At 42.5% G+C, this 13036-nt stretch overlaps 1 protein-coding gene across 1 annotated transcript in view; it reads left to right on the top strand.

Annotated features, from left to right (window-relative positions):
- Positions 1 to 13036, top strand: part of LOC134860789 (gamma-aminobutyric acid receptor subunit gamma-3-like) — a 67862-nt gene that overhangs the window by 45423 nt on the left and 9403 nt on the right. Inside the window, exons 7-8 of the mRNA XM_063877598.1 lie at positions 1107 to 1244; positions 7851 to 8003. Of these exons, the coding sequence (XP_063733668.1) occupies positions 1107 to 1244; positions 7851 to 8003 (291 nt within the window). The remainder of the gene's footprint in view (positions 1 to 1106; positions 1245 to 7850; positions 8004 to 13036) is intronic.

The raw sequence follows: 13036 nt of genomic DNA, 5'->3' as shown, positions 1-13036 counted from the left end.
AACATCACCAAGTCTGCCTTCTACCACCTCAGAAACCTCTCACGACTCCGGCCTTCACTCACGCATTCAGTCACAGAGACACTCATCCATGCCTTCATCACCTCCCGTCTGGACTACTGCAACAGTGTCCTGTCTGGACTGCCCACCAAGGCCCTTAGCAGACTCCAGTACGTCCAGAACTCAGCTGCCAGGGTTCTAACCCACACAAAGCCCTGGCAGCATATCACTCCCATCCTCCAACAGCTCCACTGGTTGCCAGTCAAGTCACACATCACCTACAAGACCCTCCCGCTCGCCTACACATCTCTCCATGGACTCTCACCACAACACCTCACAGATCTCCTCCACCCTTCCCCTCAGTCACGTTCGCTGCGGTCCTCTGAGAAGGACCTGCTGGCCACTCCCCGCACCAGATTGCGAACTTTTGGGGACAGGGCCTTCTCTGCCAACGCTCCCACACTCTGGAACAGTCTACCACTCCACGTCCGCTCTACTCAATCCCTGCCCATGCTCAAAAAGCACCTCAAAACATTTCTCTGCACTAAGTCCTTTGATCCCTAACCCCCACTCCCCTTTTCTCCTCCCTATTTGTAAAGTGACCTTGGTTACCATGAAAGGCGCTATATACGTTATTATTATTATTAAAGCATGTCCACAGGTCATTGTGCTTATAAGCAGCGCTTTTCTCCTCCATGGAAAAGCACTTTGACACTTCAGTTGCCGTACTCTATAATCTTACACTACAAAATGACCTTTAAGAGCCGTTTCCTTTTATTTCCTGCTTTTTTCTATAAAGAATGACAATAAATCCTCCCCATGTTTGACCATTATATATACATTAATACATTGTGGTTTAGAGGCATTGAAACACTGAGTAGTTCTTTGATTTACTTGGTAGAGAGGTATGTGTTCACTGTGGTTGCACTCCTGCAGATTCAAGATGCTCACTTCTTGGTCTGCAGTCCACAGAAAACGTACTGTATAAATTAGTATAAATCAGGGATGAATCATGCATACAATAAAATCTGCAGCGCTGCATTAAACTTTACTTTATTCCTGAACTATTATCTCTTTTTACTTTCTCTCTCTCTGGTTTTTCTTTTCAGACGGCTACCCACGAGATGAGATTATCTACAAGTGGAGCCGCAACTCGGTGGAGACTTCGGACCAGAAATACTGGAGGCTGTACCAGTTTGATTTCATGGGGCTCAGAAACTCCACGGATGTTCTCACGACAACAGCAGGTAAGATGCGTTACATGCTTGCAGAGAAGCTCTTTTATTAACTGGATTTGAGGCCAAAGATCAAGCACCTGGTTTCTTAATCAAACCTCTGTAGCCTCGCCCAGGTGAACTCGAAGCACCACGGCCATAAATGTAATCATAAAACTACAAGCTCATAAGTATTCCCCTCGGGTGTGAGGGCGAATAGGTTTCTCCACTGACATTAATCACCCGGATTAAAGATTAAAAAGGAAGTTTAATTATTCACCCATTTTCCTCCTCTCGTCCCGTGCCCTCAGCTCCGTTATTAGGCCTTGTGTTCTCCCCGTGATTGAATTTACGTGTGTTTGGGAGGAGCGGAGACATATTGCTGTCCCAACAGGTGCCGTAATTATACCCACAACTGGCCCGCAGTGGACGCGTTCCTAATCCATTTTTAATGCTTCCACGTGACGTGTTTTAACAGCTTAATAAGCGGAAAATTATGAATGAGGGAGGTGGAGAAAGAGCGCGGTTGTTAACCCCACTTAACCTTGTTTATGAGCGGCGTATACCCCCCCCACCCCCCCCCCCCCCTAGTTTTTTTTGCCACACAGTCTTTTGTCTTTGCTGCATAATGTGACCTATTTCAGCTTTCTAAGAAGCTCCATTCATGAATATTCCGGCAACAGGAGTACTTGGTGTGATTAGGGGAGAGATAACAAGGAGTGGCATCAAATTATTTAAGCGGCTCAGTGGAAATTAGTCGAACAGCTTCATTTTGTGAGATGTTAAAGGGCGGGGGTGATTGTCCCGGCACTCAAACATGACATGGTTAAATCAAATCAGTTTTTACACCCAAATCCTGTAAGTATTATATCTACACTGACTGATGAAGACACGTTGATGGCTGTATAAATGACTTGTTTCCCTGCTGCATCCTCACAACAAATCCCAGCTCGCTTTCAGCCGAGTAAAGCTACACACCTGCCTCATGCTGTTTGAGAAAATTAGCCGTTTTCTCATTTGTTACCTCGTATCTTTTCTTCTGTTTCGCCTCACAGGAGCTCCAGCTCCACATGCGTGATGATTAGATCCCCGGCTAAAAATACCTATCATTAATTTACCTCATGACAAACTTTGAAAGTGCTGCGTTTCTCTCCCTCTCTGTGACTCCTCACTCTCCAGCCTTATCCCTTCATAAACACATGAGGGACGGGGCTGTTTTAATGAGTGGACAGATCCCGGCCACAGCGCCACCGGGGACCGCCGCCACAAATCCTCCATCGTTATCAATTCAGCGGCGTCCTCTTCAAAGGGCCCCGATGAGGAATCCCAAACACTTCATTGCTTTGTTGTCCTATTCTCCCCCATGGAGAATTCCCCGAAAGCCTCCGATATGTCCTTTTTCTCTGGGGCTGCGTTGCAGAAATGCTGATGTTCTTCCTTTCTCTGTCTTTATACGTCCACCCTGGAAACCCACATGAACAGAATCTGTTGTAGAAATGGCTGACAATCAAATGTATTTGATGTTCCTTCTCATGTATGTCATCCTTCATGCATCAGGTGACTGTGCTCGCTAACCTGCCGCTCTGCAAAAGACATGTTTTAGCTGTGCCAACGGTACAATTCATAGCTTTTCCAAGGCACAACAGGTGTGTGTGCTTCTCATGTGGAAGGGTTGTGCATCAGGCAGCAACAAGAGTCGGATTTCATAGTGCCAGAGTTCGAAGTGCCAAAACTTTCTGAAAATGCATGATTGTAAGAGATGTAATGCTCTTATCTGCGAGTGCAACCATTAGCATGTTGGGCTAACAGCTTTCTACTGTTTCCTGCATTCTACTGTGTGGAGCTTAGAAGGAGATGCATGCAAAACAGAAAGAGCTGCAAGAATCACAAACTAGCAAAATGCACCATGAAGTTATAAAGTCAAAAAAGAAATATTGCAAAAAGGTTGAAGACTTCCGTTTTTAATAAGAGTCAACTGGAAATATAGAAAAGGTCAGACAGGTTTAATCAAGTTGTGGCGATAACCTTAATTAGCTGCAGCAGATTATATCATTTCTGCCTTTAATTAGATAGATAGGTACAGCTGATAAAGTACCAGGTCCTGTCATTTCAGATTATAAAACCTCCAGCTGTCATCCAAAAATGTTGCATACAAAAAGACATGTTGTTCTTTAGGTGATTGGGAAACTGAAACTGATTATGTTTGGCATGTTTTGAATGAGACATGATTATATATCACTTTGCAACTCATATATTTGGTTATTTTGTTCGAAGAAGCCTTACCCCACATTATTTGTTGAAAATCTGATCATAATTTCAGTTTGTACAGTTTATAGCTCTGATAGACGGTGTCATTTCCATGCTTTCAAACCTTTCGTTGGGTTGTGGTGTTCAGCAAAGTAATGCCCTCTGAACACGCTGCCCTGCAACAATAACAACATTGCAGCTGAGTTTCTTGAGCTCATTACTGGAAGAGTATTCCCAAAAATGTCCCTCCCAGCTTCCACACAGAAAGTAGAGCCTACTGCATGACAGAGTGCAGAGCAGGATAATAACTATTCTGCAGGAGTGTGTACACACAGGGGCTGTTACTGTCCTGACAGAATGTAAACAGAGGGCTTGTTTGCTACAATGCACTGTGTGTGTGTGTGTGTGTGTGTGTGTGTGTGTGTGTGTGTGTGTGTGTGTGTGTGTGTGTGTGTGTGTGTGTGTGTGTGTGTGAGTATGAGTATGAGTATGAGTATGAGTATGAGTATGAGTATGAGTATGAGTATGAGTATGAGTATGAGTATGAGTATGAGTGTGTGTGTGTGTGTGTGTGTGTGTGTGTGTGTGTGTAGGGGTATAGATAGTCCATCTGGGAAGGCACGTTCATGTCGCCTCCATCATTGCAAGCCAAACAATACTACCCTGCAATGTTTGCAAGATTAAGGGAGCAGAATGGCACTGACTGATGTCTGTGCGTTACTCTGTCAAATTAGACCTTCTGTGAACTGAGTCGACCATGGGCTGCTTCCCGGACAAAGGAGGAGTGCAACGAGTTGTTGTTTTATTTACCCTGATGATTGGTATCTCAAATTGCTTTTGAAAATATAACCAGCCTTATGATGCAAAGCTGCTTCGGACAGATTCAAAAGAACCCTTTGAGGGACATGATTGAGTACTTCAAATAAAGCTAGACACCTTTTTATGGCGAAACAGCAACTCCTGTTTTATGTTTACCTGCCGTGTTGTGATCAAGATATCCTGTGTTGTAACATTAAGCAGGTCATTTTCACTAGTGTTTTTTAAGTACAGTCGAGTAATTCCCTTTATTACAAGCTGTGATTACATGCATCCTTCATTAACGCGCGTTATAACTCCCTTTTTGGTCTTTTAATAGCATCCAAGTATGGAAACCATGGGGGTTTCACTGCATTTACTTAGAAATAAAAGCTGATTAAATGCACCTTAAATATTCTCTGCGTTCCTCTCTCACATGTTTTTATTTGCATGTTTGCTTTAACTGTAATTCTTCAAAATGAGGCTTTTAAATGTGAAAGAGAGGATTCAAATGTATGCAAAGGTTCCCTAAATACAGGTGGAATAACAGGGTGAGATCATTTTAACATGCCTCCGCACAAGATACTCCTCTTTTTGCGCCTGCCGAGTAAAATCATTATTTCAATTCTACGTAGAGTACGAGTGTGAGGTTGGGATCCAGAGGACAAAAGGTCTTCCTTTACAGATGTTTGATTCAATCCGACATCCTTTTCCACGAGGAAAGTGCCAGAGTGGCAGCAGATTATCAAACGGCGTTCTTCAATAATACTTAAAGCGACGCTCGTCTGATGCAAAGAACTTTGTCAAGGTCACAGAACAACGGCTTCCAGTGCGCTGCAGCTCACAGTCTCCCTGCTGCTGTCAATTAACGCTGGCAGTAACAAGCATCCTACTGTAGTCGGAGTGGTACGGATGAAGAGGCGGCAGGATAAACTCTGCCACCTCGTTATCCCTCCGCTCACACAGACTGTGCCATTGTATCGGCGCTCTACTTCGACAGCGAAGTCTTCATTGAAGTCTCCTTTTCTTCTCCTCCTGTAAATCTGATTCACCTATTTTCCTGTCTCCTTCCGTCCTTGACTCCCTCCACCCCCCGCCTTCAAATATGAAACAGATTATCTACAAGCAATTATAGACTTTATTCCACACGATCAGAAATGGAAATGAACACTTTTTGATGTCTGGATTTAACAAAATCTACATCTTTGACAAGCTGAAGCTTACGGGCTCCTCAGTGCACGGACAGTCTCAATTAAAGCTACTGAAGATCTGAGTGGAGTTTTAGACACTTAGCAGACATATCGTCTCAGCTCAACTGAACTGATACCAAAATGCTTATTTTTTGTCTCCCAGAGGTCACTCCTCGGCCCCTGGCTCTGTCCCAACTTAACACACAGATCCGTCTTGTTGATCGGCTGACTCTTGCATCCCACGATCTTGCAGCGGTCTCCGTTTTGATGACAGAGTTAAGAGCACAGCATCACGTCGCCTCCGGCTAAATATCAGAGCTTTTAATTACCCATAAGCCAGCGTGCTGCTTCAGTGACCCTCAGGTTATAGAAGAGGTATTACATTGAAACTCAGAGGTCAAGTTAAAATGTCTACTCGGAGCAAAGGTCAGATTCATGTGTTTCATTTCCTATAGTTATCAACTAAAGTCAATACTTAAGAGTGTTTCCATAATGTTTCAGAGTAGGATGCTGTAAACATGTAAGCACTTTAACATGTCATGGCCTTTGTATGGAAAACAAAAAGCAGAAATGAAATGAGTCCTGCTACAGTGGAGCTAAGGCCTACATTTCAAGTGAAATGAACGTGACAGAATTATAGTTAATAAGCACAACGTCCAAACACATTTTTGAAGCAGCTCCTTTATTTATGTATTTATTCAGACATTTATTTAAACTTTTATTTATTTACATATTGAGTAATTTATTCACACATTTATTCACACATGTATTTATTTATTTTAACATGAATTTATTTATTTAGAAATGTATTTATTCAAACATGTATTTATGCTTTCATTCTTCTTCCCTCCCTGGCCAGCACACTCTAAGTACCTGTCGCTCACAGGGGTGCTGTGCTATTAGAACAACAGTTATGTGTTTAATTTAATAGATTAATTGTTAACTCTTCATTATTTAAAAGCATACGTATATTAATTCTACTAACAGTCTATTTTCTTTCACTATTGTTTCAGAAAGTGAAAACAACAACACAGATTTCTTTCTTATCCCCCCCTTTTTATTATTCTGTAATGGTTCGGTCCGGCCTGGAAACAGGTGCAGACACTTGTAGAGTTAATTGCGAGTGAGGAGAGGACAAAGAGAAGAAAGGGCGCCAATATTTCACCAAATGATCACAAAGAAAGGTACATTTAGAGGAGTGGAAATGAAACTGTACTTAGTCTCACGTGAAAAGCAAAGTCCTGCTTCAAATAGTGGCTTTCCCGTCACTGAATGTTGCATGCATGTCTGCACAATGTAATATTTCCACAGTCAGTGTGGTGGACTTATTTAAAGCTTTGTTCCCGAGGTTCTTCCAGTTATTGCAAAGGGTTGGCCTTATTCAATATATAAGTTTAGCAGGTCATACAAAAAGCTCTCCTGGGTTTGAATTAAAAGTGAGGGTCTGATCAATAATGGGGCCAAGTGCTTACTATTTTAGTATGACAGGGAGGGAGTAAGTGGCTGCTGTTGCTTTGGTTTCTAATTATTGTACATATAAGGGTTTGTCTTTCAGTAGAAGACCAACAAGAGTGAGAACAGTTTATTGCCGGGTACGTTTACACATATAAGGGATTTGCTTTGGTGTTTGGAGGTGCATATTTAAAAAAAGAGAAGTATTTACAACAAATATAAATATACAAAAGCTACTTGGAAGTGGTAGAAAAAGTGGAGGGCTGCCTGCATGCATCATCCCCTCTCCTCTCCTCCTCTTCCTCTTCCTGTGTGTTTACTAAAACCCCATGCCAATCCATCCAATAGTTGTTCTTATTCCATCATCAGCACACTGTGATCAGTGAGGTTATGGAGTTCAATGCACCGAGTGAAGCACGCCTTTTATTTCTCTCTACTAACTGATGATGCATTGTTGGAAGTCTATCCTTTAATTCATCCATGATCAGAAGTCAACCGGGTGAAATAAAGCATGTGAAAATGTTCCAAAACTATCAGTAGATTACAGACTCTTCCTTGGTAGAGGAACATGTTCACTACTTATGTTAATACACCAATCAACTTAGACTTATTTGACATAGAAACAGCATTTCTGGCTAAATTTCCTCCCTTATTTTGACCTATTTAGATGAAATGATACTTTATTTATCCTTAATTGGGATTGTGTCACATCAGCATGTATAAAGGCATTGCAGATGAGTTAAAAGTATGGAAAATGCAAAGCAAAATGTAAGTTAAACTGTAAATATGTACATATCAACCCATATCTATCAATACACTCTGTATGAAATACACATTATCCCATATATGGGTTGGGTTTGAATACTCTATAACAGACCAATTGACTTCAGAAATAGAAATATGCGAGAGTTAGTGTGTGAGTAAATTAATTGAAGCTCCTCTCCCCTCTCTGCAGGCGACTACGTGGTGATGACGGTGTACTTCGACCTCAGCAGGAGGATGGGCTACTTCACCATCCAGACCTACATCCCCTGCATCCTGACCGTGGTTCTGTCCTGGGTCTCCTTCTGGATCAAGAGCGATGCCACGCCGGCCCGCACCGCTCTAGGTAACATTACTTAATGCTATATACTGGCAAAGATCTCCTAGAAGTGGGGGGGGGGGGGTTGCCTCACTAATCACGATACCTTGACCTGATAATAAGCAACCCCCTGCCCCTGCTGTAGTCTGATAACGGGGGGACGAATTGGAAGTTGTTTGCAGGATTTAGAGGTTTTAAAAAAATAATTGCGATTCAATCTGAGATTTAGGACGCTTGAAAACAATGATGTGTTTTTTGATTCATAACTCAGCCTTTGTTGCGGTGGTTATTACAGACAAAAGCAATCATTTTACTCATCCCGTGTGTGTGTGTGTGTGTGTGTGTGTATGTGTGTGTGTGTGTGTGTGTGTGTGTGTGTGTGTGTGTGTGTGTGTGTGTGTGTGTGTGTGTGTGTGTGTGTGTGTGTGTCTGTCTGTCTGTCTGTCTGTCTGTCTGTCTGTCTGTCTGTCTGTCTGTCTGTCTGTCTGTCTGTCTGTCTGTCTGTCTGTCTGTCTGTCTGTCTGTCTGTCTGTGTGTGTGTGTGTGTGTGTGTGTGTGTGTGTGTGTGTGTGTGTCTCTGTGTCTGTGTCTGTGTGTGTGTCTGTGTGTGTGTCTGTGTGTGTGTGTGTGTGTGAGCCGTCCACCAATGGCTGCATGTCTCCCCTTGCTCGTTCAGCCGTCTTTAATATACGTGTGTTTCTGGTTTGGTTTTATTCATGATTGAAGTTTTAATTTGTTTTCTTTTTGCATGCCTTGACTCCCCCCTCCCCGCTGCATGCCTCCCCTTAGCTCATTTGCTTTCCTGTGGATGGTGATGATGGTGTTGGTGGTGGCTGTTTAAAAGTGGAATTCAAGGTAAGTGTGTGACGAGTACATGTCCATAACTTCAAAGTGTACATGGTTGTATACTGAGAGGAGAAGGAAACTGGGATTAATGGTAAATCCAACAAAATGAACCATTTGAAAAGGTATTTAGGAGGAAAATTAGAGGGTAAAATGACAATATTGACAGTGACAGTACATTATATTAGTACCTAATATGAGTCAGAAGGCTTCTGAGTGTCTGACTATATTAAAATCAACATGGATAATAAATAAGATAGAGAATAACACGCAAACATCTATTTCATATGTGGTGAACCGCAGTACAATATGGGGTATAGGATGTAGTAAAAGGCAGTATGGTAGTATGTCTGTCTACAGCGTGGTAATTAGTGAATATAAACAGGGGAATAATATGAATGATAAATGAAGCACGAAACAGCGTCCGAGCAGATCCACCTGAAGGAACGTTTCAAAATGTGTCGTTTTTTGTCTGCGTGAATCTAAAAGGTTTGAGTAAAAACGTTGGTGTTTGTTATATTTCCTTGACAATAATCAGAGAACATTCTGCAGGGTTTCGTTTGCAAGATTAGATCAAACTTTATTAATCCAGGCAGGGAAACTCAGGTGTTACAGCAGCAATAGCAACAAGTCTAATCATAATTCAGGAGAGGTTTAGAGATTCATAGAGGATAGAAAGAACGACAACATGTGTTGGAAATAAAATAAAATACAAAGGTAAACATTTACACATTCCCAGTAATGAAAACCCTCTAAAGTATTCAGAATAAATGAGAATACTGTCTAATGAACCAATTTACTAACACAGTGCACTATATATACATTAGAAGAAGGGTGTAGAGTAGCTCATCATATGTATTGTGTATACAACAAGAACAGTGTTGGTTTGGGGAAGTGTAAACAAAGCTTTGGATGAATTTGAATGTGCGTAGTTTACTAATGACAGTAAGACACCGAAGGTCAGTGCAGACACATCTTGAACGAAGCGTTGTGGAGATCTAGATGTTGTTGTTGTTGTTGTTGTTGTTGTTGTTGTGCAATTAGCTACTTGTTGTTCTGCAGACATTGAGAGCACTGGGACGTTGTTTCTTTGGCACTGGAGCGATGCTGGTCGGTCAGTGTTTTGTGCAGCTTACAGTACGCCCCCTTGGCCCAGTAGCTTTGTTTGGAGACTGGTTTGTTCACACTGGGGTTGATGTGGAGGTCAAAAGAAGGATGGCTTGTTGGGAGGATAAACTGGGAATGCACGTATGAGCTGTTCGGGGTAATGAGGAGCTGCTGAGACTCAGAATGGGAATACTTTTTGTAGAAATAGAATTTTGTAAGGGTTGCATTTGCGATTTGAAAGAAAGTGTAAAAAATGCAATGAAAAAATACAGTAAATGAAAGATACACCAACAGAAGAAGTGAAAGTCAAATGTTGCATAATAATAATAATAATGCAACACAGGCTGTAAAGAATTTCAATGTACTTATGAAGAAAAAGATGAGCTTTTTTGACAGTTGAAATAGACACTCCGTAACGAATACAACACTAAAATATGAACATAGACATAAGAAGGGAACAAAGATTTAGTGTAACGCTGCGGTAACATTAATCCAAGTGTGGACATCATTGTAGTTTCTGAAGAAGGAATGCACAAACATGCTTAATTCAGACTCCAAGGTCTAAATATGTGTATAGAAATGGCAGTGAAAGCCTTAAGTTAGTGGGAATAACAGTTGGATTAAATAACGTTTCCCTGAGAATGATGCTACAACGTTATTTATGGAAGAGATTCAAACAGCAGTAAAACAAAGCTCAAAGACTCGTCAGTGGACTGTAAAACCACTTCCATACCCTGGCCCTTGCCCCACTGCTCGTAGTACCTGGTATATAAGTGTATTTGTCTTTTAATTTGGAGGAGCTGTTCATTTGCTCCCCTGGTGTGAACTCTGTTGCAATTTAGCGGCGTAAATTGAAGTAGGAATTAGAAAAAACCCGTGGAAGCTCCCCGGCACTGCGGTGATACTGGTGGAAGGAGATGAAACTCAAACACGTGAACTCACTCGACACGATCTGACCTCTCCAAACCCCGTCCACCTATAACCACAGTGTCACACACACTCAGGCAACACACACCTGTGAGGTACTTTAATTCCTTTCAGTCCCTGTTGCCACTCTGGCAATATCACAGAAGGTCATCTGCAACGCCTCGGCGGTCATAACGAAGTGATATTGAAGTTCAGCCCGTTATCCAGAAAGTTCTGTTGTACCTGTGCAAGGAAAGGCTTCTCATGTCGGAGCAATTTAGTAATTAAAGACGGCTTTATATCTTTGAGGTGTTAATGAGATCTGATCGGGATACTGTCTGTGTACGAGTGTGTGGATACACTGCAGATAAACAGCTTATTTATTGATGTTAATTAAGGCTCATTAATTAGATTTCTGTTATCCTGTAAAGTGTCATGCCGAGAGGTAAATAGGATAAAAGATTGATGAAAGTTCCCCGCTAACATTTTCATTGTATTTCTTTCAGGTATTGTTATTTTTAGAGCCGGTTTACATGCACTACATCCTATATAAGACAGTAAAGGAAAAGGAAAAGCCCTGAAAATATGAATAGGACCCTTTATATATGACATTCCTGGCTTATATAGTGCTACTGTAGCGTGAATGAAAGATCAAATAAAAGGTCATGAATCCACAAATGCAGGTAGCAAAAACAAGCTATGGTAATAATTTGGAAGGAATCTAGAGATGCAAATATACAATAATTGTATGTTAGTCTGAGAAACAGAAGTTATAGAAGCTGAAAAAGCTCAATATGAACCCGTGTGAGACACAGAGTTCTGCCTGTAGTGTCTAGACGCGTTTGAGAGGTCTTACCTCACAGTAATGTTGCTAGGCTACAAACGAACAATTCAGTGCCATTGAATCACAGTTATAGCAGCTTGTTTCTGTGGCTGTTACTTAGGATGTGTGTGTGTGTGTGTGTGTGTGTGTGTGTGTGTGTGTGTGCGTGTGCGTGTGCGTGTGCGTGTTGGTGTCTCTCCTGTCAACCTGTCTGCCTGCTCCAGCCAAATGCAGTGGAGGCTTATTATGCGTGGGCGGCGGTGTGATGCACGACCAGAGGCAGGGAGAGGTTTGTGATCTCAAACAAACAGGTAGCAGGAAAAAAAGCAAGCTGTCCCGATAAACATCCACACCCAGCGCCACAAAGGAAAGTCATTTAGCCCCTTCTTCTTCTTTAGTACATCCATCCCCGCTTTTGCAGGTCGGCCTCAGACATGATGCCGGAGCGGAGAGCAGAGATAAGAGGAATAAAAGAAGGGGACAGTAGGACAGCGTGAAGGGAAGGCTGCTGAAGGTTGGGATCGCAGGGAGGTGCAAGTTCAGGAAAAAGGCTGGTGATGCTGCTGCCCTGCGCCCCGCCTGAAGGCACTGCGCCTTGACAAGCTGCTAACATGTTCCAGGCGGGCTTTCCAAAGAGCTGTCACTCTGCTTCAGCAGCAGGATGTGTGTGAATAGGTAGGACAGCACCGTTTGATTCCCACCAGACCTCAATCTGTGCAGCTCAGATGAGTTTTGACAGAGACCCACGGGGTGGGGAGGTAGAGGCTGAGAGAGTTAAAGAAGGGGAGTATATCAACTGGTATGTTATATTACACAGGGAAATGTGACATAGTGTCACACCAGTGAGGTTACTATATCTCTGATCTTCATCTCTGCTTGAGGCTAGAAATACTGTTGCATTGTGGGTAGTTGAGCTGCAAAAGTGTATTGGTAAGTTAGTAAATGTGAACTTAAATGAGTTGTTTATGTTGGGCCCCGGCTGGCAGCATGCAGTGGCAACTCCAGCAGCAGGGCGTGGTGAGTGAAAACATGGCTGTGGTTTCCCCCTCTGAGAGCCGTCATTCACACACAGGCCTGTCAACGGTGATGTGTCAGCTTAGGTGTGAGGGCTGACAGTGTTCCTCATGGGAAGTCTAGCATAAGGCAGGCCGTTAAAGATATGTGGTGGGGGTTCAGGGACATCAATCCCTCACACTGTGCAGTGAGAGATAAATTGGCTGCAAACTCACCCGTGAATTTTTTAGGGTAGCAGTTACTACGGCAAACAAAATGAAGGTCTGCTCTTAAAGCTGCTTCATATGTTATGGCATGTATCATTAGTCCTGTCATCAGGGACCCACGTTGGGCCATCTGACTGATTACATGCATGGGAGACCCGGCT

The sequence above is a fragment of the Eleginops maclovinus genome, chromosome 24 (genome assembly GCF_036324505.1).
Source record: "Eleginops maclovinus isolate JMC-PN-2008 ecotype Puerto Natales chromosome 24, JC_Emac_rtc_rv5, whole genome shotgun sequence".
Taxonomy (NCBI): domain Eukaryota; kingdom Metazoa; phylum Chordata; class Actinopteri; order Perciformes; family Eleginopidae; genus Eleginops; species Eleginops maclovinus.
Note: the sequence above shows the minus strand (reverse complement) of the source record. Positions and strands in the feature narration are given on the sequence as shown.